General features: G+C 43.1%; 2 protein-coding genes across 23 annotated transcripts in view; both read right to left on the bottom strand.

Moving 5' to 3' along the window:
• LOC133363414 (macrophage mannose receptor 1-like) overlaps window positions 1–15,377 on the bottom strand; it is a 32,416-nt gene extending 17,039 nt beyond the window's left edge. The window contains exons 1-2 of one of the 2 annotated variants that reach the window (XM_061582821.1): window positions 15,076–15,377; window positions 2,595–2,702 (exon numbers count right to left, since the gene is read on the bottom strand). In XM_061582821.1, the coding sequence (XP_061438805.1) occupies window positions 2,595–2,702; window positions 15,076–15,166 (199 nt within the window). In that variant the 5' untranslated portion in view covers window positions 15,167–15,377. The remainder of the gene's footprint in view (window positions 1–2,594; window positions 2,703–15,075) is intronic. The other variant, XM_061582829.1, reaches the window with a different exon arrangement.
• Window positions 15,378–19,061: 3,684 nt separating this feature from the next.
• PNPLA6 (patatin like phospholipase domain containing 6) overlaps window positions 19,062–27,612 on the bottom strand; it is a 57,047-nt gene continuing 48,496 nt past the window's right edge. For 15 of the 21 annotated variants that reach the window (XM_061582732.1, XM_061582742.1, XM_061582756.1 and 12 more), the window contains 5 exons: window positions 24,509–24,661; window positions 22,568–22,684; window positions 20,884–20,980; window positions 20,465–20,580; window positions 19,062–20,029 (listed from right to left, as the gene is read on the bottom strand). In XM_061582732.1, coding sequence (XP_061438716.1) covers window positions 19,952–20,029; window positions 20,465–20,580; window positions 20,884–20,980; window positions 22,568–22,684; window positions 24,509–24,661 — 561 coding nt within the window. In that variant the 3' untranslated portion in view covers window positions 19,062–19,951. Of the gene's footprint in view, window positions 20,030–20,464; window positions 20,627–20,883; window positions 20,981–22,567; window positions 22,685–23,740; window positions 23,885–24,508; window positions 24,662–27,612 lie in introns of those variants that run through there. The other 6 variants (XM_061582780.1, XM_061582791.1, XM_061582761.1 and 3 more) reach the window with 5 other exon arrangements.

Below are 27,612 nucleotides of genomic sequence, written 5' to 3'. Positions count from 1 at the left end.
CCCCCAGTTGTACAGCACATGTCACTCCACTCCCTGTGGCACCATGATTATGTTTCAGCTCTAACTGATTTGTTGCTTTTTGGCCATTTGCTATTTATTTCAGCCCAGGCTATGGTCTGAAGGCACATGAGGCCACCACCTTGCTGAAGCTAAGTAGGTCTGGGTCTGGTCAGTGCCTGGATGGGAGACTGCCTGGGAACCACATGTATGCCGCCTTGGGTTCCATGGTGGGAGAAAGGTGGGGTATGAATGTAATAAATAAATAAATCATAAATTTGCTTTGTCATTCTATTTTATGACACACACACACACACAAACAGACAAACAATATATAGATTAAAAAAAAAAGAAGCAATCCCAAAAATACAATTTAACAATTGGGTAATGGTGCAATCTAGAACCTCAAACCCCTTGTTGGAAGTAAAGCACCAACACTTGTAATAAGTAACCTGAACCAGTGGGAGTTGATAGACAGAAAAACAACCTGTTCTTCCCTTGCTGATTCCTTCTTTAAGTTACCACTTCTTGTTTGTTTTTCTCAGGCCTTCTTTCCTTGTTTGCTTTTAGAGCTAGATAGTGTATGTAAGTGCTAACCACATGACTCTATAATGGCCACATGTATATCTGTACTCAGAATAGCTTTATTTCCCACAGATATTAAACCTTAAGTTTCTTTATTCTTTCAGCCACCACTCTTACTAGACCACACATTTCTGCCCTCTGCTGCAATATACACCAAACTCCAATAACATCCCCAACTGGATGGGAGACTTGGGAGAATGAGCACCATGAGGGTCAAGAAATCATACACTGTATACTGGGAGATTTCAGGAGGGAAAGGGAAGGAAAAGGGGAAGAAAAAGGAACATTTTCCATTTCCTACTCTCCACAAATCTCTCCCCACTACGCTGCTATAGAGCAATAAAGTGCTTAGGTACAGGGCTGACAACAGAGAAAGGTTTCAGGAGGATAGGAATTAAAAAGTTTTTCCCCATCCCTCAACTCCTGAACTCTTACCCCCCCCCCGGATGCTTTGAACAACACTTGCAAAGCTCTTATTTCAGCTGGCTAGAGCTTTGCTAACTGGGGCTCAGATTATATTGCAACATTTTATTGTGGGTCTCCACTGCTCCCCACTGCTGCTGCTGCTCCTTCTGTTCTTGCAGTGGAGAGGAGACAAGTGTCCCTCAGCTGATGGTAGAGAATGGTGCCTTACCCTTGCAGAAACATATTGGAAGGCTTAAAATGCAGTAAAGTTCCCGTAGCATTTAACAGATATGAACTGCATAATAGTTAGGAAATTCTTCCCCTGTTTTGGCAATTTGCTTCTTAGTTCTGAGTAGGGATGGGCAAGAAATTTGATTCAGTTCACATTTCAAGCCAAATCTATCAAATTCGCACTTTTTGAAACAATGGGAAAGCCGAAACACAGCCATCCTATGAAATTTGCACTTAATGAAATCTTGCAATATGGTTCACCAACCAATGTTTACAAAAATGCATATTGTTATGGATTTGGAGTTGAGATGGATAATTTCTTATGAGTCCCCTTCCAGCCTTTGATTTGGAGACTTGCGACTGGGGGGTGAGAAACTCTCTCTGAGGTGGGTTAATGGGTCTATCAGGCGCCCATCAACTGGTGAATGGGCCAGGGAGATCCTTTTGTCATTGAAACTCTTCAAGAGAGCCTCCCCACCCCTCCTGGGGCCGAGGAGAGGCTTGTTTTTTGAGTTGTGTCAGAGAAAGGCTGGGAAATGGAGGCAGACAGAGAGACTGGCTCTCTGCACCATGGCTTTGGGGTGCCTCCTGTAACCCTGATGGAAAAGCTGGATATTGGACTGCTGATGCCTTGAACCCCTCCATCCTAAGCTCAGGTTGGAATGAGTATAAATAAATAAACCATATTTCATAAAGACACCACAGTCTCCACTGACCTTCTTCCCAAGGAAACCAAACCCTGGGCGAGCGCAGGGCCCCCTGGAAATCTCACCACTCAGAGATTGGGGTGGCGTGCAACAATATGTAAGGGGAAAGTGTGCATAAAAATGAACATGAGTGAAAATATGAGTGAAAATAACATGCAAAATTGCATTATATTAGGCTAAATTGATTGCAAAAATGTGTACATTAGTCAAAACTGCCTACAAAAATTTATTAGGAGAAATTTGCACAAAATGCTGAAGAATTTTCATGAGGATATTTTCTTAAATGGCAAATTGCTGCAGAAATGTGGATAACTGTATTTAAGACTGGAAGTATTAGAAATTGAGAGAACTGAAACTGACAGATCATTCCATCCCTAGTTCTGAGCAATTATCATCCCTTTTCACTACTGAGAACTAAATGGTCAGCAAGCACATCCCAATTCCTATGTTTTCTTCTCCAGAATGCAGTAAAAATGTAGGTACTTTGTATAGCCTTCTGAGCTACAAGACTCCAGTATTATCCAGTCTGCCTGCCAACAGACTTCTTTCTTAAGGCTCTGCTGAGAGCCCATTTCCTACAGAACAGCCCTGGGACAATCGGTTATGCTTTGTGCTGCATGTGAACTCCAGATCAATTGTGGATCCTCCTGAAGCTCAGACCGAACATACCTGGACACCATGTGGCAGTCATCTGCACTGTTTGCTTCTTCTCCAAACTGACTGCAGGGTCAAAAGGCTCATACACACTCTCTTCCTTGGGGTACCCTTTGGTGCCTGCTGGGAGGAAAGGAGGATCCAAGTAAAGGCACTTCGAGACTGTCACTCTATTTTGGGGTGGGATTCAGTCACTTACCAGCAAATCCAGCGTCTGCAATTAAAGCTGATGTGGTGCTCTTGCGCAACAAACTAAATCCTCCCAAACTGCACTTTTTGGATAAGGAAAATGATGGGGAAATGCTTTGTAAAGTGTGGGATTACACTTGTCAGACACGGCATCGTACAACCTTAACAATAATCTTCCCATAAACTTTGTGCAAACAAAGCAGGATGAATATTCAATAAACATGTTGTCGGAAGCAACCTTAGATAATTTCTGGTGTGTGTGTGTGTGTGTGTGTGTGTGTGTGGGAGGGCACTTCCAGACTTCGGGTGCTGGGAATGGCCTTGCGGGTGTCCCCATGCAGAAAACATCAGACCCAAACCATGAGATGTTGTACCCTCTAGATGCTGCTGACATGGGTTAGCATGAAATTTTTCAGAGGCTTATTAAAACATTCATTTCATTTAAAAAATCTTTTTATTTAAGCTATTTACACTCCATCCTTTAATGTTTGTGACTTACACAAGAACAACAACAATCAATAAAATATCAAATGGTTAGAACAATAAAGGGCTGAAGATGTTCCTAATAGCAAATTGGTGCCATAAGGAATACTTGTGTCTTGTTCTTCTTGGCGATCACTCATGACAGAGTAAGATTGCCTTCCAAAATATAGTCTTTAACAATGGATCCATCTGAATCTGTATCCACCGCTGATGTACCAGACCATGACTAGGGGCTTCTGGATTTCACAGTCCTGCCCCCGTCGCCATTTGCCAATTGCCATGGGACTTTTGTTATGGAAGACGTCTGTGCATGAATTTGTTTTATGTGGGGAGATTGGTGCACCACGATCAACACACAATCTTGACAGAAAAAGGCTTTCTTCCAATGGCATGGGTACCATGATTGGAAGTCCTTTATCTGCTGCAGCCTTCATCCGCCTTCACAGCCGTTGTAACATGCACATTGTTATCCTCCGCCTGTTCTGCCGTTGAGGACTTTCTTGAATCATTCTTTGTCTGGTTCTTCTCCCTTGACCTTACCGCCATGGGTGACCCTGCTGGGAGTACATGACTCTCGATGGCATCGCTCACAGGGTTCACTGGAACATGCAAGCCCACTCACCACTACAAGGTGATGATGCAGCAAGGGGTTGTGTCTTGTGCCCGAAGCATATAAGATTGCTCAGCCCATGACCTCTTTTGCTATAAAATGAAAAGTAAAAAAGGAGAAGAAAACTCCCTCCACTGCAAGGAGCAGCATTAACGGGCAATTAAGAGAGGCTATTAATATGGCTTTGTTGTTATGTGCCTTCAAGCTGATTACTGCTCATGGCAACCCTATGAATCAACGACCTCTAATAGCATCTGTTATAAACCAGCCTGTTCAGATCTTGTAAATTCAGGTCTGTGGCTTCCTTCATGGAATCAATCCATCTCTTGTTTGGTCTTCCTCTTTTTCTATTCCCTGCTGTTTTTCCCAACATTATTGTCTTTTCTAGTGAATCATGTCTTCTCATGGTGTGTCCAAAGTATGATAACCAGTTTCATCATTTTAGCTTCTAATTCTAATGATAGTTCTGGTTTAATTTGATCTAACACTCAATTACTTGCCTTTTTCATGGTCCATGGTATCTGCAAAGCTCTCCCCCAACACCACATTTCAAATTAGTTGATTTTTCTCTTATCCACTTTTTCACTGTCCAACTTTCACATCCATACACAGAGATCGGGAATACCATCATCTGAATGAACCTGACTTTAGTGTTCAGTGATACATCTTTGCATTTGAGGACCTTTTCTAGTTCTCTCATAGCTGCCCTCCGCAGTTCTAGCCTTCTTCTAATTTCTTGACTATTATCTCCATTTTGGTTAATGACTGTGCCAAGGTATTGACAAGTTCAATGTCCTCATTGTCAACTTTAAAGTTACATAAATCTTCTGTTGTCATTACTTTAGTTTTCTTGATGTTCAGCTGTAGTCCTGCTTTTGTGCTTTCCTCTTTAACTTTAATCAGCATTTGTTTCAAATCATTATTGGTTTCCGCTAGTAGTATGGTATTGTCTGCATATCTTAAATTATTGATATTTCTCCCTTCAATTTTCACACCTCCTTCATCTTGGTCCAAACCCGCTTTCTGTACATGTTCTGCATATAGATTAAAGAAACAGGGTGATACAATACATCCGTCTCACACCCTTTCCAACTGGGAACCAATCATATTTTGTCCTTACAGTAGCCTGTTGTCTAGAGTATAGGTTATACATCAGGACAATCAGATGCTGTGACACCCCCATTTCTTTTAAAGCATTCCATAGTTTTTCATGATCTGCACAATCAAAGGCTTTGCTGTAATCTATAAAGCACAGGGTGATTTTCTTCTGAAATTCCTTGGTCTGTTCCATTATCCAATGTATGTTTGCTACATAATCTCTGGTACCTCTTCCTTTTCTAAATCCAGCTTCGACATCTTGCATTTCTCGCTCCATGTATGGCAAGAGCCTCTGTTGTAGAATCTTGAGCTTTACTTTACTTGCATGGGATAATAAGGCAATAGTTCGATAACTACTGCATTCCCTGGGATCCCCTTTCTTTGGAATTGGAATATATATTGAATGCTTCCAATCTGTGGGCCATTGTTTAGTTTTCTATATTTCTTGACACATTTTTGTCAAAATTTGGACAGATTCAATCTCAGTAACGTGTAGCAATTCTATTGGTATATCATCTGTTCCTGGTAATTTGTTTCTCCAAGTATCTCCAAGTACTTTTCAAAATTCCTGGTTCTTCATTATATGGTTCCTCCGTGAGTGAATCTGTCATCTCTTTTATAGAGTTCTTCAGTGTATTGCTTCCATCTTCCTTTTATTTCATCTCAGTCAGTCAGTGTGTTCCTCTGTTGATTATTCAACATCCTTACTCTTGGTTTAAATTTTCCTTTAATTTCTCTAATCTTTTAGGATAGGGCTCTTGTTCTGTGTTGTTTTGTGGTCCTATTTCTATAAAATAACTATTGTAATAGTTCTTTGTCCCTATGTACTAGTCGCTGTATTATTGCATTTAGGGTTCTGACTGTGTTTCTATCTCCTTTTGCTTTTGCTTTCCTTTTCTCTTTAACCATTTTAAGAGTTTCTTCAGTAATCCATTGAGGTCTTTCTCTCTTTTTAACCAGAGGTATTGTCTTTTTGCATTCTTCCCTGATAATGTATCTGACTTCAATCCATAGTTCTTCTGGTTCTCCATCAACTGAGCCTCAAATCTGTTCCTTATTTGATCTTTATATTCTTCTGGGATGTTATTTAAATTGTATTTCAGCATTATGATTGCTTTGTTCTTCTTCTTTAGCTTTACTCTGATTTCCAATGTGACCAGTTCATGATCTGTACCGCAGTCTGCTCCTGGTCTTGTTTTTGCAGAAAGTATGGAACTTCTCCATCTTCTGTTTCCAATTATATAATCAATTTGATTCCTATATTGACTATTTGATGATGTCCACGTGTACAGTCATCTTTTTGGTTGCTCAAAAAATGTGTTTGCAAGAACAAATTATTGGCTTCATAAAATTGAATAAGTGTTTCTCTTGCTTCATTTCTGTCTCCTAAGCCCCATTTCCCCACAATGTCTAGTTCTTCTCTGTTCTCTACTTTTGCATTCCAATCCCCCATGATTATCAGCACATCTTGTTTTGGTATATGATCAATTTCTTCCTGTACTTCTGCGTAAAATCTCTCCAATTCCTCTTCTTCTGTGTTTGCCATTGGAGCGTGTACTTGGATGATGGTTACGTTAATTGATTTCCCATTTAATCTCATTGATATCACTCGCTCAGACCTTGTGTGATAGCTCTTAATTGCTTTTGCTACATCACTATTAAAGCAACTCTGTTTCTTCTTAATTTCTCATTTCTTGCATAAAATATTGTTATGAGCATGGGGGTTGGAATGGATGATTCCTGTGGGTCCCCTTCCAGCCTCTGATTTGGAATCCTATGCCTGGGGGCTGGTTCTGCTAGCCAGATGAATCTCCCTTGTTAATCAAATAGAGTGGCCAGGTAAGATAATGGGCCTATCAGTTGCCCAGCAACTGTGAACGGGCCAGGAAGACCTTTTTGTCATTGAAACTCTTCAGGAGAGCATCGCCCCCTCCTGGAGCCCAGCAGAGGCTTGTTTTTTGAGTAGTGTCTTCAGAATGTTTGGAGACTGAAGGCAGGCGGAGAGACTGGCTCTCTGCACCATGGCATTTGGGGTGCCTCTTGCAACCCAGATGGAAAAGCTGGATATTGGACTGCTGATGCGTTGAACCCCCTCCATCCTAAGCTCAGGTTGGAATGTGTGTAAATAAATAAACCATATTTCATAAAGACACCGCAGTCTCCACTGAACTTCTTCCCAAAGGAAAGCAAACCCTGGAGGAGTGCAGGGACCCTGGAAATCTCACCGCTTGGAGATTGAGGACGCACTCAACACTGGTGTTAAAAGTGGGATTGAGTTTCCTGGGAAAAGCATTGGGAGCAAGGTGTGCCTGAGTCAGCAACCCTCCTGGAAGAGATGAAATTGCTTTTCCAGCTGGACCAGGAGGACCGGGAACAAAGGCAACAGGAGCGCCAAGAGGAACAGGAGCACTAGCAACGAATGAGGGAGATATCTGGAAGCTTCTTGGGAGAGGAAAGGGAAACCCCATGTGAGGAGGTGAGAGCCCTGCCTGATCAGCCCCTACAAGGGTCGAGAGTGACCCAGGAGTCCAGGTGCAGAGCACCCAGACTGGGGTGGCTAAAGAGATCCAGAAACTGGATGGGCAGCTGGAGGGATTGGACTGTGAGGAGTTGCAGTCAGTAGCAGGGAAGGAAGAAGTTTTGATTGTCCAGGAGCCTGCCAGGGGGGAAGACAGCAGAAAGCTGGAAGTAGAGCCCCAAGAGTCAAAGGAGGACAGGCTGGAAGAGGAAGAGGAAGAGGCCTTGGAAGAATATGGGGTAGAGGCTGGAGAAGAGATGCTGCTGATAGATTTCTCTGTTCCGTGTGTGCCTGCTTTTAAAGAAGTAGTGCAGGAGGAAGAAAAGGCCTTGGAGAAAGGTGAACTAGAGGCTGGAGAAGAGCAGCTGTGGATGGATTTCTTCGCCCCGTGTGTGCCAGCTGTGGAAGAGAAAGTGCAGGAGGAAAAGTTGGAGGCGTGTGTGCAAGAGGAGCTGCCAGCGCCGGGAGAAATGGCTGTGCAAGAAAAAGTGCAGGAGGAGAAGCCTGAGGTGGGAGTGCAAGTCTAAGAGGAGCTCCCAGCACCAGGAGAGATGAGTAAGATAAAATCCCCAAATGACTTTGCCCCTTGGGTGCCCCATAATGGTCTTATAGGGTGGGATGCAGCTCCTATGATGGGTGCAGTCCCTGGGCAAACTCCAGCAGTGAGAGGCACCCAGCGCCCTGTGAGTTTGGAGGGCAAGAGGCACTGGGAGGGTTACCTGCCTCTGTTTGGGGCCATGATTCACACTGGAGATTGTGAGGGAGAACAGACTAGATCTCTTTCTGCCAACCTGGGTGGGCTAATCCAGCTAGTCCTGAAGAAGATGCCCCCAGATAAAGACTTGTGGCAGGACTTTGATTTGGAGTTTGGGGCAGGAGATGAAGTGGACTGTCTTAAAGACTTGTCCCAGAGCAGAGAGTGGGAGGAAAATGGTTACAGTCTGCCGTGTGCTGATGACGAAACAGATCTGTTCCTGGAGATGAGTCCCAAGACCCTGCAGGCAGCAGCAGGGATCAGCTGGGACTGGGAACTCCATAAAGCCCCAAGACAAAGGGCCATGTGAGCAACTGCATGGTTTGGGGGTGGGGTTTGTGCTTATGGGACTGTGAACTACGGGACTGTGTACTGATTTGCTGTAGGAATTTTTCTGATGCTTTTAGTATTGCCTTTTGAAACGCTGTTGATTTGTGTTTTTTTGCATGCTGGTGGGGATATGAGTTTAATGATTTTTTAGAAATTATGCTGATAGGGGTTTTTGGTAATAAGATTTTAATGTTTAAGATTTACTATTCTGTGACTGTTGGATTGTGGGTGTATGTACAACTGTTTGGGGGAGCAAGAAAAAATGTGCATGTGGTTGAGGGCATGGTTAAACATGTCGGGAACTCAGTATTTGACCACTGTACTTGGCCACTGCCAAGTTATGAGGACTGTGTAAGCTGTTTGGATGCAGAACTGTGACTGGGGGCTCCAAGAAAGAAGAGGAAGCCTAAAGAGAGAGCAGTTAATTGAAGATGTGTTGTAATGGACTGTTTTTGTACTTGTGCGGAAATGAGACTGTAATATGACTATGCTTTTAATGATGTAACTGACTAACTTGTACCTGTTATTTCTTTGGAGGAAAACCTGTTATTCTGTTGTTTGTCTGCAGGTCTGGGACAGATGTTTTCAGGGAAGGGGGTAGTGTTATGAGCATGGGGGTTGGAATAGATGATTCCTGTGGGTCCCCTTCCAGCCTCTGATTTGGAATCCTATGCCTGGGGGCTGGCTCTGCTAGCCATATGAATCTCCCTTGTTAATCACATAGAGTGGCCAGGTAAGATGATGGGCCTATTTAGTTGCCCAGCAACGTTGAATGGGCCAGGAAGACCTTTCTGTCATTGAAACTCTTCAGGAGAGCATCTCCCCCATCCTGGAGCCCAGCTGGGGCTTGTTTTTTGAGTGGTGTCTTGAGAATGTTTGGAGATTGAAGGCATGCAGAGAGACTGGCTCTCTGTACCATGGCATTTGGAGTGCCTCCTGCAACCCAGATGGAAAAGCTGGATATTGGACTGCTGATGCCTTGAACCCCCTCCATCCTAAGCTCAGGTTGGAATGTGTGTAAATAAATAAACCATATTTCATAAAGACACCGCAGTCTCCGCTGAACTTCTTCCCAAAGGAAAGCAAACCCTGGAGGAGCGCAGGGACCCAGGAAATCTCACCACTCGAAGATTGGGGAGGCGTGCAACAATATTTTGCAGTTGCCTGATTGAAAATGTCCCATTCCCATTTAAATTCACTCATGCCAAGTATTGTAATGTTGATGTGTTCCATTTCTTGCTTGACAATTTCTAACTTTCCCTGGTTCATGCTTCTCACATTCCATGTTCCTATTGTGTACATTGTACAACTCTGGACTCTCCTTTCGCATCTGTGCACATCAGCCTCTGGGCTTCCATTGGGCTTTGACCCAGCTGCGTCATTAATCACAGTGCTACTCGTACTTGTCTTTTGTTTTTCCCCAGTAGCTTGCTGAGTGCCATCTGATGTGGGGGTCTCATCTTCCAGTACTATCTCCTGTTGCATTTTGGATACTTTGTTCATAGGGTTTTCATGGTAAGAGGTATTCAGAGGTGGTTTACTATTGCCTTCCTCTGAGTTTGGATGCATCTTAGTCTGGTGTCTCAGCTTTGACCATTCCGCCATGGGTGCCCCTGCTAGGAGTCTAGACTCTTGGTCTAGACTCCTGACGGCATTGCTCTCAGCTTCTTCAACACACTCAAACCCCCTCACCACGTTAAGGTATGCATCCTGGAGGAGGATTAATATGGCTATTATAAGCAATTCATCAGTAATGGATTGGCTGCATTCAACAGAAACCAATAAAAGGGGCAAAACCTTCAAGGAGGAGACTTTTCATCAATGTTGCAGGAGACCTTTCTTGACTAGAACAAACTCCTGACTAGTATAAGGTTGTGAGCACACTAGTCACCACCCGCAAAGTGTTTGTATTGGCCATACTTGCAGGGGGAATGGTTGATCTGTCAATCAGCTGCGAAATCTCTTTGAAACAAATAAAAAAAAGCTCAGGCTGATCCCACCAAGTTTTACAGTAAAAGGGGGTGGTGTTTGACTAGTGTGTGCCCCCATTTTGAGGAAAGAGAAATAGCGACGCATTGGAACTGGCAGAACAGAGAGTGTGTCTCTACCCTAACACAGTATCACCAATTCACATTAAATCACTCCTTTCTTTCAGCGGCCTGGAAAATCACAAGTGGCATCAGAACTATGATTTCGCATAAGTTTGCAGCTCCAACACTACATTGCTCACATAGCATCTTACCCATGTTGGGATAGATTCTCTAAAGTATTATTTTATCACAGTGAACTTTATTGCTGTCTGTGAATGCTCTGCACAATAATAATAATCAACATTATGCATCAGGTTAACATAAAGTTTCTGCCATGAAAAACTGAAGTTCTGTGGCAGGCACACATTATTTAAACAAAGTGCAGTTGTGGGATGATGCTTAGTTTGTTTAATTTATTCTGCTTCTGCTACACACAAAGTTAAAACCCGGCCTCCTCGCTTAACACTTTCTCTGTCCTTTTCTGCAGCTACTATGGTTTCATTGGGCATTGAGTATACACTTCCAAACCAACCTTGGGATTAAAAACCTTTTAAAAATCCTGTATGTTTCCTCACACTTGCAAGTGGGATCACATCACTTGCCAAGTATTCCTTGATGTTACAGTATATGGGAGACACTGGCTACTGTTTTTGGCAATAGCTCTGCATCTTCTGTAATACAGTAGGGCCCCGCTTTACAGCGCTTTGCTAATACAGCGGTCTCAATTAGATGCAATTAGACTAAAGCCCCACTCATACGGCGCTTGTTCTGCTTTTACGGCAGTTTTTTTTTTTTTTTTACAATAATTTTTATTCAAATTTTCATAAAACATACAAAACAAAATCATAAAACATTCAAAGACAAAAAACAAAACAAAACAAAAATGATTAAACAAAAAAATAAAATGTTGACTTCCCATTTGTCGCAGATCAAATCAGTTATAGGTCTACAATATATAACAATCCTGTCTCTTAAATTATATTATAAAATCACTTTCCTCCAGTAGTTATCTTAATTAATCATCAAATCTCATAAACATTACTTTATTCTTTCCACAAAAAGTCAAAGAGAGGTTTCAATTCTTTAAGAAATATATCTATCAATTTTTCTCCAAATAAACATGTCGATTAATGCATCTCGTTAATAATAATAATAATCTTATTGTCATAACCATAGTCCAAATAAACATATCGATTAATCCATCTCATCAAAATCTGTTAGGTCCAATAATTTCAATAGCCATTATTCCATTATCCCTATTAATTCCATCTTCCATCTTCAATAGTCCTGTTAAGTCCAGTAATTTCAGTGTCCAATCTTCCATTATCAGTATTCCATAATAATCTTGCTGTCATAGCCATAGTCATATAATAAGAGTCTGATGGGAATTTCCTCTCTCCCAAATATTTTCTTGCCATCAATTCTGAATAAGTTGCTGAAATATTGTTGTAAAGTCATATCTCTGTTCTTCTTTTTTACAAAATGCACTGGTTCATCTCTTGACAGTTTTTCCATTGTCACATGGCTGCTGTTAGTTCCATAGATTTTCTCTATATCAAGCTCCATCACGTCATTCCAGTCCAGAAGATTATCCAAGCCATTGATAACTTTATCTCTAATGTCTTCATTAATTTCTTCAGAGATAACGTTAAATTCCAAACAGTAGATTTTATTTCTAATATCCATAAACTCCAGATCTTTTTCCAATTCCACATTTGTTCCAATCTCCAGGGCTTGTATCTTCCCTTTATTTTTTCTTTTCTCATCTCTGATCTCATTCTCCTCTCTCACAGGATCCCCTGTTTCTTTAAGCTCCTGCGTCATTTTGCTCAGTTCAATTTTCAGCTCCTTACTGCCCTGTCGCAGGGTTTGTTATCTCAATCTCATCCATTATTTTCTGAAACATAATTACTTCCAGATTCTCAGCCACTTTCTTGATTGCCATTTTTTAAAACCACGAAAACAAAGCAAAACAAAAATAAAGAAGAACCACTTCTTATTTCAGCAACAATTGGGTTAATATTCCAGGCTTGATGACATCACAGTATAAACAGAGCAGCCTGCCTTATCTCTCTATGTTCAAGAATACAAAACAAATTTAGTTCCCAGCATCAAAACAGTTAGCGGCGTCGTGAAGAAGCAGATTCGTCAAAATAAAATAGACCAAAAAGAGAATAGTCCCAGACAATATAATGTTCCTCGGAATAGAAATCCCTCTTCTGTGTATATCTTTAGAATGCACTTCCAGGACAGCTTTTTGCAATAGAAACAGAGATAAGCTGTTAATTTCGTGAATAACAGAGAAGAGTTATAACTCACCCAGAAGCTCTTTAAAGCTGATTAAATTGACAAATCTCTTTTTGCTGCAACAATTTAAACCAAGTAAAAAAAATAATAGAAAGAAGGGTGCTTGCCTGTTAGTCTGTTTTCTCTTTGAAGAAAAGATAAACGTATCGCATTAAACAGATAGAGCTTGTTCGGAAGTCCGTCCGGCATTGCTGGCTGGACCTTTTCTCATAAATTAATGAAATCCAGTCCTCCCAACAAAAACAGGCTTTTGAGGTTGATCTCTACGTTTCTCCCTGCCCGGGAGAAATTTCATCAGTCAAAAAAAAAATGTTCTGACTGATTTATATCTGAATAAGCTTCTTTTGAGGCGGGAGCCCGTCTCAAAAGCAGGCACAAGCGAAGTCACCCTTCCCGGAAGTCACTTTTTACGGCAGTTTTCGGGCATCGCACACCATTCTATTCAATGGGTTCTGCTTTACAGCGATTTTCGCTTTACAGCGGGGGTCCGGAACATAACCCGCCATATGAGTGGGGCCCTACTGTAGCTAGTTCCACAGCTGGTCAGCTAAGTCAGATAGGTTTTCCATCACCACCTTGATATTCTCTTCCCCCCCCCTGAAATCCCAGACTTCTTTTGGAGTATGTTTTCCAAAGTAGGTAGACCTGTGTCCCAGTAATTTTTTTCCTTGATGAAATTACAGTGTTTTCTCAAGTAAGATACAATAATACATTTGAGGGGAGCTCTCCTTGTATCACGTTTTGGCTCACTTCCTTGAGTCATTTGAAGTTCTTTGTCTTGAAAGCATCTTGCATACTGCATTTATTTTTTGTACTACACAAATATTATTCCGCAATGAAGCATTGATAGTCCCAATCCAGACTGAGCTCAGTCTCTCTTCCCATGTTTAACCACCCACAGTGGAATTGTGTCATGATTGCATGTCAAGATCATCACACCATGCAACATGCTCACATCCAATTTGAATTGATCCAAAGCTAAAGTGTCAGGAAGCTGTTTCTGATACCTCCCACTGTGGACTGTTGCCAAACTGCACCTGACTTGTTCAACTTGGCTCTCTAAGTGACTCTGTAGTGAGTGCATACTCTTTGCAAATAGGACAGAGGACATAGTAGACAAACTTGTTCTCATGGGACTAAGTACAAGAACTCTGGGTGCATGCTAATACCTAATTTGGTACCTGATCCATTTGTCAACACAGTCACAAGTTTCTATTTGGTCATTAATTAGCTCTGAAAAAACCAATTAAGACTCCTCTCTGACAGGCACTAATCAATGCCTACAAGTAACCTAATTATACAGCCACAAGAGTGGCTGTATACTATAGCCAGTTTGGATTTTTCATATTCCGCAATGTTAAATGGAAAATACCCCCCATGCCATTCTGATGCTTCCCATAAGCTCATTTCAAAACAAAACCTTATAAAACTTATAGTCCTGCACTCAGAAATGCTTGCTTAACAACCATCTCAATTTTCATGGTTACATACAAAACAGTCGGAGAGAATCAAAAGTTCGAAGTGTAAAAACAGAGAGAGAAACCAGACCCCTGTATAACGATCAATCCATTCTCAGCAAACTTGCACAGGATCCCATTTCTTTCCTCCTGGATTAAAAAGCAGACATTTCCAGCATCCTACAAACCGATCACCATGAAATGGGAGTGTGAGTCATTGAGAAGAGTCTTCTAACTTGCTTACTTGTCATTTTCTGCTGATTGGAGCTGATCAGAGTGACAGGAGGCGAGTTTGCTACTGAGAAGATTTTTCAGTAGCTAATACTCCCCCCTTTCATGCTGATTGGCTCCTAGAAACATCTGTTATTGTGGGACAAGGATTTCATTCTCAACCCAGCAGCGAAAAAGGGTGTGTGAATTTGCCATTACACTACTGTGCAAATAAACAATTTGGAATCTTAACTGAATCCATAAACCTTTTTTTTAAGGGGGGACCATTCTAAGTGGTCTGCTACCCCTACAGAGGTTCTGTGCCATGAAGAAGAGTGTGTGTGTGCCTGGCTAGTTACTGTCTTGCAGCAGTGCCCTGTACAGAGGCTAGTTGAGACAGGTGGAGGGTTGCCTAGACTGGCTCTAACAGAATGTTTGCCATCTCCTAATAATTCTCAGCAGGCCCTTTTCTGACCCCTTTCATATCATGTCTCATACTGTGCCACATACCTGGCTGACTCCTCTGCTCATGAGCCCTCGGCTTCTTTATCCCAAGATCAGTCATATCCACATTACTGTAGAGTCCCTTCCACGATGCCATCACTTCAGAATGCTCCTTGTGAAGCCTGATGTAATATGCTTGCCAGCTGACAGAGCACTGGAGGGCAAAAAGCAAGGAGCAGGAGGAACGTACAAAGACCCCAGATCATTTCCATAAAGGAAATGACACAGGCATTGCAGAAAGCAGATCTTAGATGTTCTTTGCAGAGTGCAGTGAAGGAGACCTCTTCCACTGATCCTCCCATGATGTTCTAGACTAGACTGTGGCCACTTGGTGGGCAAATGCCACCCCCACCCCACCCCCACCCCCAAGCTGAGATCTTGAGGACTGAAATGCACAAGTTTGAAATTCAGGCAGAGTTTCAAATTTGATTAAAAACTTCAGTTTTCTAATACTGTGTGTGTATGTATAATGAACACCAGTTTAAAAACAAAAACAAAACAATCACTTTTGGTAAGTTATTATTGACTAGCCAGTAGCCACAGAACAAAATTACACAGAATGACTTTAATTCATACAGCACAAATGTGCATGTTAGCCCAAAGTTGAGATTAATTTTTCTTGTAGGATAATAACCATCAAATGCTGTACACACAAGTCTTACTCATTCGCCTTTAACCGTAAGTGAAGGAACCTGCTTGCTCCCTCCAAAATCGACCTATCCTCCGCAGTGCTAAATATTTGCAGGGGATATCCTTGCATGCAGCAGCCACGTTACAGGTTACCACTGCACACAAGGCTCTCTGGATTGGGGCTAGTATGTTCTGTACAATTTAAGCCAAAGCTTCCTCTGAAAGTGTTAAAACATGTTCACATGGGCTTACTTTTAAGTTAGGATTGGGACATTTAGGTTGCTTCCAGAAACCTACTTACTGAACTTTAATCCAGGTTTGTTTGCACAAAGGTTGCAGGGAGGTTGTACAATTCCGGCTGTTTACTGAAGATTCATTCTCATTTGTTTGTGGAAGGTTAAACAATGTTGCATCAAGCAATCCTTGTCCCCCAGTTTCCTATGCATTCTCCAGTCACTTTTTTGCAACTGATTTGTTATACAAGACCCACTTGAATTGTGCAACCTAAATTTGCCAGTATGTGAATGAATCCTACCTGTAAAATAGTGACAGCCTGAAAGTACCTTTAGATTTCTATCTGATGACATACTATGTGTATAGTGAGTGTGTTATCATAAAGCCTCATGCATGATACTCACTGACAATTTTAAGAATAGCTTAGAACAGGGGTCCCCAAAATCATACAGCATCTAGCACAGCCCATTACAATTGCTACAATACACAGAAAAATCACTGAGTGGTCCACAAAGACTCTCAGCAATTTTCAACTGGCCTATGGGGGGGGGGAAAGTTGGGGAACCACTGGCTTAGGATAAAAATTGAAATAATTATATTCTTAAGTGTATATAAGAGTAGTAGGCAATCTGACTTTGCATGGGCTGACAAAGTCAGCCATCATATCCCAGGCCTTCCGATAAGAGTCATACAGTGCCAGCAGCTGTAGAGATTTCGGCTCAGGGATTCAGTGCAGGTGTCAGTCTTGCTATATTTTTGTTCTAGCCTTTGTCTTTTAAGCATATAGCAAAGGGTACCACAATCAAATGCTCAGTGGACAAAGCTTAAAGTTTGCCTACTAAGTTGTTGCTGTGCTGATTCCATAAAAAGCACAGCATACGTTGGGGACAGTAATAGGGAGAGAGGCTGCTAAGCATTTATTTGAGGGCTAGGCTGGAGTGAAGGAAAGAGCCTGGGTGCACAGAATGAGCAGGAAAAGCCAATTTCACACACACAGGGCTTGTCCACACCAGAGCATAAGCCATACTGGAGCCTGCCTGTTTCCTCATTAAAGTAGGGGCATCCATATGATGTTTACGTTTTCCAAGAGCTATTCCACAGTTTCCCCCCTCAAACTTCTCATTTGAACAATCCTGGGAAAATCCAGAAAGGCTGGCAAATGTGAGCTGAAGCTGCTTCCTGATTGTGGGGGCAGGCAGGTGCTGAACTGTTTGCTGTGGTTCTACCCATTTGGGGTATGTTAAGTTTTTTGATGGTGATGGCAATGCTGTCACAACTTCCAGAATAACAATTTCTTTAAAAACTGGTCTAATTTGTGCACAATAGTCATTTCCCCTAAAGGACTGTTTGAAGATTAGATAACTCAGTTGTTGTTTTTAAAAAGAAAGCTCTTCCCAATTTTGAGTTTTTAAGAACCAAAGTCATGATCAATCTACTCCTCTGGCCCTGCTTTGAAACTGACATGCTACTTGTATATTTCAACTTGCCATAAAAGAATGGCCACAATGGGCAATCGAACATTCCCGACACCAGCTCGGATAAGGAACATGCAATAATAATCAAATCTATGTTAGCCGACAGAAGCATCCCTCTCTGCCCCACCCCAAATTTAAAGTGATAAAACATGGATTCCAAATGAGCTCCAGCTCAAATGCAAACCAGCCCATACTGTCCATCTTGGGTCTGCATAGGAAGCCTCATCTGCCTAATCAGCAGTCTGGTTCTTGCTTGCTGCTGATAGTCAGCTCCAGAATCAGGCTAGGTGGCGGAAACAGCCAGCTCACCATATTGCCCAGACTCTTATCACTCCGTCAACCCTGTGTCCTGTCCCCTTTTCCTATCCAGCTGTGCTGACATTCACACACGCTATCCAAGGAAGGGATTCCAGAGGGTTGATCCATGCATGCCAGTCTAACCTCTTCAGTTTCTTTTCCTGCTGTGTGGCATGAGTTTTATCTCCACTGTCCACTGGCACTGCATTTCTAGCAGGCCTATGAACCAATAAATTGGTTTTCATTTCTCTTGTCCCACTGTAGGTTGCTTACTTTGAAAGCTGGTTCTGCAGAATACCTTTTACTGGTTTTCTCTTCTTCTTAAGAGGAGGATGGGTCTCTTTCTCTTTGCAGAGTTTTCCTTATAATATAAACAGTTCCTAATCTTAGGGGATAGTCTGAAGGCACACGAGGCTGCTACCTTGCAAAGGCTAAGCAGGCCTGGGTCTGAACTAGAGATGTGAACACCCAGGAAAAATGTTTTGCTACCCCCCAAATTTTCCAGGCCTTCACATCTCTAGTGGAAACCACAAGTATGAGTTCCAACAAAAAGGCAGAAATATAAATGTAAGGGAATGAATAAACAAATGATACTCCCCCAACATGAAATTCTGTATTTTCCCCTCCCCACATCATAATTTTGGAAGAAGGAGCCAGGAGAAGGCATTGAGTTTCTCCCTTAATTTCACTTTTCATGCTCTCTTTAAAAGTCTCAGCTTCCACGGCAGTGACCTCAGGAGTGTTGGTGCTCATCCAGTTGCCTGCTTTCCAATGCTTCAGTGGAGATGAAGACAGTCCTCTCATACAGACCAGGTCCATGGAAATCAAGAAGCAATCGAACTGAATTGTGCACTGGGAATCATGAAGTATGGTCACATTAAATTGGAAATATCAAGATGCATTCTGAAATAAGCACTTGTAACTCTCACATTGCCTTGGAGAGCAGATATGGAGATATACATTACTGTTGGGGTGGGGCAAGTGAGGCTTTCACTGACAAGGAAGCAGAGCTGACAGCCCTCCTGTTTGGCTGGACCTCCTCTGTAAATCAAACATCAAATGCACTTTGGGATAAGAGGATTCTGCTTTATTTTTGCAGATCCTCTTGTTTTTGGCCTGGATAAAAAGCACCAAGGCACCTGCCCCTAGCCCCAGAAACTGGAAAGACATAGAGGAAGGCTAAGAGAATGACAGATGATCCGGAAAGCAAGTTGCAGGGCAAGTTCATCATCTGAGTGAGGGTTGTTAGGTTCTCCTACCTCCATGAGAGAGAGAAGACGTGTTTGAGTTTTCCTACCCTGAGACATGCCCCACAACAACAAAGCTGGAAGAGATCTCCATCCTGTATACTACAAGGCAAGAAAAGGGATTTTTCATTTGTTTCATTTTTAAAATAAAAAATAGAGAACAGTCAGTGTGGCCACAGCCGGAAACTTCAGGCAGGTTAGGAATATAAATGCCAAGAAGTGTCAGAGCTCAGCTCAAAGCAGGAATACGTTAGCCAACATAGGAACAATGTCTGCTTCTGCACTCCATTCACTGGTGGTGCTTAAGTAACTGCTAATGCCTTGAGTGGGAAAACTCAAAATAGGAGACAGCAACGAGGCAGCTGGGGGTTCCTCATGCTGGCTTGTGTCAGGTCCCTGGCGCCAGATCTCTCCTTCAGCTGGCTGGGCTGAAAGGGCAGTGCCTGAGGAAGGGGAGATGAAAGGACTCCAAATCAGTCCCTTGTGGCACTATGCCAACTCAGGAGGAATCTGCAACTTCTTCTCCCTGACCCCTTTCTAAAATGGAGTGTAATGTAAAGTGCTGTTCCTTCTTCTTCCCCCCCCCCATGCTTCAGGGTCATTTCAAGTAGCTGCAAGTTGGAGGAAGAAGGCAGCTTGTCTGGCAAATGAGCCCTAAAAGCTGGAGGACCCCAGAGGGGCTGGCCTCATCCCAACACGTGACATAGCAGCACTTGGGCATTGTTAGGGTGGGCAGGTAACTCTTCGCCACGTTCACTTTACAACATTCTTCAGTTCATGCTGGGAGGGACAGGTCCAGCAGGTCATCTTCTGACATTGCACTAGGAGCTTAAAGGGCACACCTGGCCTTGGAGATTCACCACTATGCCTGCCAGGCAGCAAAAGGTTAAACAGTGCGTGATTTGGAGGGCTCCTTGTTGTCACACCCATCGCTCACAAGGCGAGTGCAAGGTTTGGTCCCACAGGCTCAGTTTCTCTAGCTCAGTAACAGCAACTCCCTCAGGGTGTGGGAGTGGCTAGAGGGGCAAGAGGCTCCTGAGGGGTCCCTCGGCGGTGTCGTAGGCTCTTTTCCTCATCCTACAAGAAGAAAGAGAATGTTGCTCTGAGCCAGAAAGGTGGCTTCTTGACAAAAGTAGTACAACAGAGACCACAGACAAGAGATTTAGTTGGATGGTTGAAATCTGTATATGAAATTCAGGGCACAATTCAGTATTGAAGACCTAGCAGTTGATAAGCCGCCACCATGATGGATACAGCAGTGGGATCCCCTTCCAGTCAAGCAGTCCTGTTCCACTACAGAAGATACGCCAAGTAAGGGAGGAGCTGCACGTTTCAGGTGGGCAGCCTCAGATGCTCATGATCTAGGAAAGGGGAGAGGCATGTCCCCCCTCTAGGGTTCAAACCTAGACTTGGGCTCCCTCTTACATCCAGAGGAAACGTATATATTTATTCATACACACAATGCATAGGCCACCCTATAACCAAAGTTCTTTGGGTGGCTTTGAAACTTACTGTTTCAAAGACTGCATTCTGCTCTGCTGGGGCAAATAGCAGCTCCTGCCCTTCTTCCTCTCGCACGGCATCCATCCCTTCTTCCTCATACTCGGTCAAGTAGTCTGACTCTTCTCCTGGTTTGTTAGCAAACAGCAGCTTCATCACTGGTGGCTTTGGCTTCTTTACAAAAAACAACACCCTTCCCTCAGCTCTACCAACCACTGTAGTAACTGGTTGCTAATCTCCTAGTTTGCAATAACAAACATCAGCTGATCTTGCCACTGGTTACTTGATGTACACAGGAATGGTGGCATCAGGCATGTCAAATTCTGCTCAGAAAAGCCTCCATCTGGAAGTATCCCAAGCCCATTGCTTAACTGGGACTTGAACCCAAGTCTCCCACATCTAAGTTGAACCTGCTAAGCATTGGTACTCACCATCAGCATAGCTGTCTGACAGGTAGCTCTTGGCTGGCTCAATGCGAGACACGATCTCAGCCAGGTCTGTGAAGCCTGCACTGGGGCACATCAGCACCTGAGGAAATAAAAGGAGGTGGCAGAGCAACTGAGGCCTTCTTTCCACAACACAAACCTTGGGAACAGGAGAGGTGGCAGAGGCCAGTGATTAAGGGAAGCAGAATCAGAGCATGCAAAAAGTTCCTGGATTTGAAGCAAATCATTCCACTAGGGAACATTTTATTATTTATCTATTTGGATTTCTTTTCTGCCCTGTCACAAAAGGTCGTACATCCAATATTTTGAGCAGCACTTACTTTGCATAAAATGGGAAATGAAAGATTTTCCCAAGAATTTCTGTTCTGGTAGACACTCTTGAAGATGGTTCTCTAGAACCTGAGATTCACACTCATGGTGGTCATCTTGGGGGGCCCGAGGCAATATTAGATCCACAATAAGAGAAATTTATTTATGAAGAGTACGTAAGAATCAGAAGCATTTTAGAAAATAAATATTTAGCATTTATATAGTGCAGGAAAGGGGAATCATTTCCGATGTTCAATTCCAACTCCCATCAGCTCCAATCAGCATAGCAAATGATCAGAGATGATGAGAGTTGTAGTCAAGCACCTGGAGGGCACTAGACTGCCTTCCCTAGTCTAAGAATAATAATAATAATTCAAGATGCATTTTGTAGGATCTACTTTTGTTATTGTAATTTGCTTTAAACTGCTTGTAATGTTGTATTTTAAATTGTTGTAACCTGCCTGGGACTTTAGAGAGAAGGGTGAGTAATAAATAATAACAAGAACAACAAGAACAACAGGGCCAATTTACATAAACTAATAGTCATGCTGAATCAGACTAAGGCAGCTTCCGATGTTCCTGTGATGAAAAGATGTGCATTCCATAATGCCTGGTGAATGTGTGAATAATCTTGATATAGTATTTATACAGTACTTTTCCTATGTGTTTAGCACACTTCTCGTACAGATATGAGGGAGTGAGAGAGCACCCCAAGTCCCTACCCCTTACTGGATCAGTGAAACCAGCTGGGTGGGCGGATTTACCCCTATCAGCCTGGCATCAAGTTGAGTCTCTAACCTCTAAGGAGCTCTCATCTTCAGGAGCCTTCTTTCTAGAACAGCTACCAGAGAAAGTGCTTTATTTACTTGCATTATGCTAAAAAATAGGCTTTTTGTAGAATTTACCAAAGGATTGGTTGGATTCCTTGTTTACAATAAATGCTGTAATCACAGGAGGAAAGGAATGAGCAAGTGTAGGGCAACAAGCCTTATCCCAGACTCCGGAGGTTTTTACAGACATTCACCCTAGTCCTGCTGCTCCAAGGTGGATATGGGCCTCTGCTCAAGTAGCAGCTTCTGTTCTATGCTGAAGCAATGGTGCACTTTGGATGGGAGATTGGGTGCAAACCAGTTGCTGTGCAACTGTAACTCATTCATTCAATATGCTCTCTGCTTATGGCACATTATGAAGGTTGATCAGGGGTCAACGCACTCACAACCTGACTTTTTGCTGCTCTGGGACAGCCAGAGCCCTGGGCCTTCCCTTCATAAACTCCACTTAGTTGGAGGAACTGTCAGTAAAGGGTCCCAGATGAGGGTTGTTTTCTCTTCTTCCCAGTCATCATCTCCACACTACTTACATCCATGCGTTTGCTCTCATAGAAGTCTGCCGAATGCCGGTCCTTAACCATTTTTTCAATAATGTCACCACGGCACCAACCATCAAACACCACTTTTCCATGCTGGTACCCTACATCCTATGGGAGAAGGGCAGAGACCAGTCAATCCAGATTATTCTGGAGTTTATAGGCACGTTTCAAGAGATAACCCCTTCTAGAGTTTTGCAGCAGACCCAAGATCTTTTGACTGGAGATTAGAGTTGCCACTGAAATTTCATTTCACATGCAATGCAAAATAAATTTGAGGGTCCATTCTCACACAAAATAGCTAAGAAATTTCAGAGTACCCCAAAATTTCCTGGTGTGGTGATTCTGCCCGCCCCGCCCCAATGCAACTGGAGATGCTGCCAAAAGAACCATTCATATCTTTCATGTGCACCAGGAGCACTCCAGGAACTTGGTCTGGGGTGGGTGGCTCAGGGATTTCATATGGGGCAAGGCAGGCTGGAGGCTGCAAAGAAATGAGAGAAAAATGGATTCTCAAAATTGCCTTGTTGGCTGAAGCCCAATGCATTTCAGAAATACAATTTCCTTCTTCAGGGCGATCTGGGAAAGTATGCTTTTTAGATTTTAGGCCATTCCTGAATCAGATTGTCTCTGAATTACTGAAATTCTGCATCTGTGTTGGAATTGCTTGCTAACATGTTTTTAAACCTTTTTTTTTAACAATATGTTTTTAACCTTCTTTAAAAGAAGATTTCTTGAAAGCTTTTTAAAAAATGTTTTAAAGATGTTTGTTTTAACGTATTTTAAAATCCATTTTTAGTACTTTTGTTTGCCACCCTGGGCTCCTGCTGGAGGAAGGGCGGGATATAAATCAAATAATAAAATAAAATAAATGTGTCCAGCTTCAATAAGCCCAGGCACTTTTGAGAATCCCACTGGTTCCTCTCTCCTTTCTTTGCTGCAGATAGTGCCTTCCATCTTTTCTTCTGGTTGGGAGCAGCACTGTTTCTTACCCGGCTATGTTATCTAAGGCTTAATTTACCTCAGGGCAGAGTCCCAGCATCTGTTGCCAGGCCTTGCCCTTGGAACATCCAAAGTAAGGATAGTCAGCAGGGCCTTTGAATAGCTTCTGAGTGCACTCCCATCACTCTGCATAGTTGGAGAGTATCTTCATCCGGGGTGGCTAACCTTTTTCAGGATGAGGGTCACGTTGACCCATGGTCAACTCTTGTTGAGCCCCAGTGCCCTCAGGAGGATCGAGGAGAGGGGCTGGATGAGCTTCCGTTTCTTCCGTTAGGGCAGAGGAAAGAATCAGAGGGTGTTGAGACTTTCCTGGACGAGGAGGGAGGAAGTGTGGTTGACACTGTGCCAGTTCCCACGGTCAGTTCTCTGGGCAGGACCACTCTCCAGGGGCTCTATGTCAAAATGGGTGTAGCCGAAGTGTAAAGCACACATGGCTAAAAAATAATTGTATTTATTTTTTGAATGGACACATTTCGGGGGTCTTGGGGGCCAAATGTCCCCTACAGACTTATATGGGGGGAAAGGTTCCAGATGATTAGAGGGTGTTGTTTCCAGACAGACATGAAGCCTTGTACCTCTTTTTTTCTTTAGAACTTAAGCACTGTGAGTACATATCTCTTATTATATGCCCGACCTTGCCAGCCACTAGCACCAAGATAGATTAAACACTGAGATTGGACTTCCAAGGATGAAGTGCTCTTATAATTAGGAATGCATGGGCTAGGGAGGTTTAGTGTTTCAAAAAGGAAGGAGAGGAACACTTTAGCTATCCTGTGATGGACAGGGCTTAGCAGATGAGAGAGTTAGTCCATTCCAGCTCTATGGATCACCAAGATGAGGCTGCCTCTATCCACCCACCACTGCAGCTATTCTAAACTGATGATCTCCTGATATCTGCATATGAATCAGCCCAGCTGGGCTCCCAGAACTCACATAGATTTCATCAAACTTGCCAAAGTCCATGGTTTTGAAGCGATCAATGGGAGGGCGAATGTATTCACAGTACGAACTGCTCTTCACCACCTCCAGCTGCCGCACACAAGAGACATAGGCAAGGCGGGACTGGATCTCTGCCATGTCAGGCACCTGGAAGGGAAGGGCAAAGTCACTAGGTGGCCATAGGGAGACAAGGGGTGTGTGTAGGTTCTGTCTGGCAATTTCCCTAATCTCCCCCGCACCCCCCAAAAACCCTTGTGTTGCACCAAGGGCCAACCTGACCCCAACTGCATCAATGTATGAAGTAGGCAAACATGCAGCAGACATGGGTGTGTGGGTTTGGAAGGACTCTGGGTGCTGCTGCAGCTGTTGCCACTTACCTACCCTGCCTTCGTTTTGTGTCTTCTGCTCCAGGTATATGGAGGGGAAGAGCTGCCTGAGGCAGCACCGCGGCATCGAGCCAAGTGCACACTTAGCATTGCACTTGGTGTCACCTTGGGATTGTTTCGGAGAAAGAAGACAATGGAAGAAATGTTTATAGTGCTATTGGTTATGGAAGATGGGGCTAGGTGCGGAGAAGCACAATGGGATATGGGAGAATATGTTGTAGATATTGTTATAATTGCTGTGTCTGGTTTGTTTTATTTATTCTGTTATGTATATTGTTGAGATTTATTGTTTACTTATGTTTATTTAAAATGTGATGCATTGTTTTTCCTTTTAATTGTACCAAATTGTATTTTATATGTCGTATATTGATTTTTATGTTGTAAACCACCCAGAGAGCTTCGACTATGGGGCTGTATAGAAATTTAATCAATCAAACAAAATCATCATCATCATGTAAATGACCAGCTTGGAGTTGGGCATGCCACTGGTACCTATGCATCAAATTGAAGGCTGGAGGCCAATCCAAAAACAAGGGACTTCCACAGGGGCACTTTAGCACTTTGAAGAGACTTGCATCAAAAATGATGGCACTGCCTCAGCAGACGCTATGGAAGCCATATCTCCAGATCTATTCCCCGTGGAAGGAAGTGGGGAAGGGCAGGTGCATGGTTTTTGTTTGGCAACAGTCAGATAGTCTTTCTGGATTTCCCTCCATTATCAGTGGTGGCAGCAGACAGGCTGGAGACTTTACTGCCAGCAGCAACATACTAAATGTATATTTATGAAAAGCATTAGCAAGGCTTATAAGTATTAGCAAGGCCCGACAACAGAATAAACTGCCTATGGAAGTTGAGGAATGCCCTGTTTCAGTAGTTGGATTCCAGGAATGTTTGGGGTATATTTACCTCTGCAACTTATTATTTATTTATTTATTTATTACATTTATACCCCGCCTTTCTTTTCATGATAGAAACCCAAGGCAGCTTGCATATGGTCCCCAGGTGGTCTCCCATCCAGGCACTGACCAGACCTGACCCTGCTTAGCTTCAGCAGGGTGCTGGCCTCATGTGCCTTCAGACCATGGCCTGCAATTAGTTTCAGTAGTTGCGGCCTGATGACATGGACAATGTGCTTGTGATGATGTGGCCAGCAACGTGTTCTCTTGACCCTCACCCTTCTTGGCTTATTAAAGCTTGCAGAGGAATATGATCGAGTGGATCTAGGGTGCAGTCAATGCATCTTTGTGGGAGGGAATGGTCCCAGCTGCCTCCAGGGTTGTTTTCAGAGAATAGCATTGGGAGATTGTCATTTGCCCCACTGGCAGTTGTGGTGTGGAGTGCCACAGGGTACCATCTTGTCCCCAATGCTGTATAACATCTATGTGAAGCCCTTGGAAGCGGTCATAAGGAGATTTGGGACAAGGTGTCAGCAGTACACTGATGAAACCCAGCTCTATTTCTCTGTAATGTCTGAATCAGGAGAGGCCGTGCAAGCCCTGGACAGGTGCCTGGATTTGGTGGTGGGCTGGATGAAGGCCCATAAACTGAATCCTAGCAAGATGGAGGTGCTATGGGTTGGTGGTTCCCGCGTTTGGATAACTGGACAGCTGCCTGCTTGGATGGGGTCATACTCCCTCTGAAAGAGCAGATTCAAAGTCTGGGGGTGCTCCTGGATCCACCTTTGTCACTAGAGGTCCAGGTGACCTCAGTGGACAGGAGTGCCTTTTACCATCTTTGGCTGGTATGACAGCTGTGGCTGTTTCTGGATTGGATAGCCTGACCACTGTTGCCCATGGACTGGTAAACCTCCAGGCTGAATTACTGTAATGCGGTCTACGTGGGGCTGCCCTTGAGGTTAGTCCGGAAGCTGCAGCTGGTGCAAAACGCGGTGTGGCTGCTCACTGGGGCAGGGTATTGCCAACATGTTACCCAGCTGCTGAAAGAATTGCACTAGCTGTCTATCAGCTAATGGACCAATTTCAAGGCTCTGGTTTTGGTGTACCCCTGTGCAGCTTGGGACCAGGATATCTGAAAGACTGTCTTACCCCTTATATACCCAGTCGATCGATGTGCTCTCCAGGTGAGGGCCTCCTACAGATACCATCTTATCAGGAGACCCATTCCGCATAATGTAGGAAGCAAACCTTTAGTGTTGTGGCACCTACCCTTTGGAATTGCCTCGCCTTAAATATTAGACAGACACCATCTCTGTTATCTTTTTGGCACCTACAGAAGACCTTCCTCTTTCAACGAGCATTTTAAGTAGAGCCCTTATCTCAGTCTTCGTCTGTGCTGGAATCGCTTTTTAAGATGTTTTTACAGTTGTTGGTGTCTTTAAATATGTTTAAATATGTTTTGTTTTGATATGTTTTTAGAGATATTTTGTTTTGATATGTTTTAAAGTCTTTTGTGTTTAAGATGTTTTAAAGTGTTTTTAGTATTTTTGTTTGTCACCCTGGGCTCCTTTTAGGATGGGTGGGATATAAATTTAATAAATAAAATAAATAAATTTAAATTAAACCCAGGTACTGTTTGACCATATGATCAACCTTACCGTCTGAAGGACAGTGGAAGGCAACCAGTCAAGGCCAAGATTAGGCACACTACTGAACTAGGGGTGCACAAACCCATTTCTGGTTCATGTCTCTTTTGTATGTTTTTACCCATAACATTGTTCCGCTTCTGCATTAATCTGCAGTTTAAAGAACTACA

Source organism: Rhineura floridana, chromosome 1, assembly GCF_030035675.1.
Source record: "Rhineura floridana isolate rRhiFlo1 chromosome 1, rRhiFlo1.hap2, whole genome shotgun sequence".
NCBI classification, from domain to species: Eukaryota; Metazoa; Chordata; class Lepidosauria; order Squamata; family Rhineuridae; genus Rhineura; species Rhineura floridana.
This window is presented reverse-complemented; position numbering and strand designations above follow the sequence as displayed.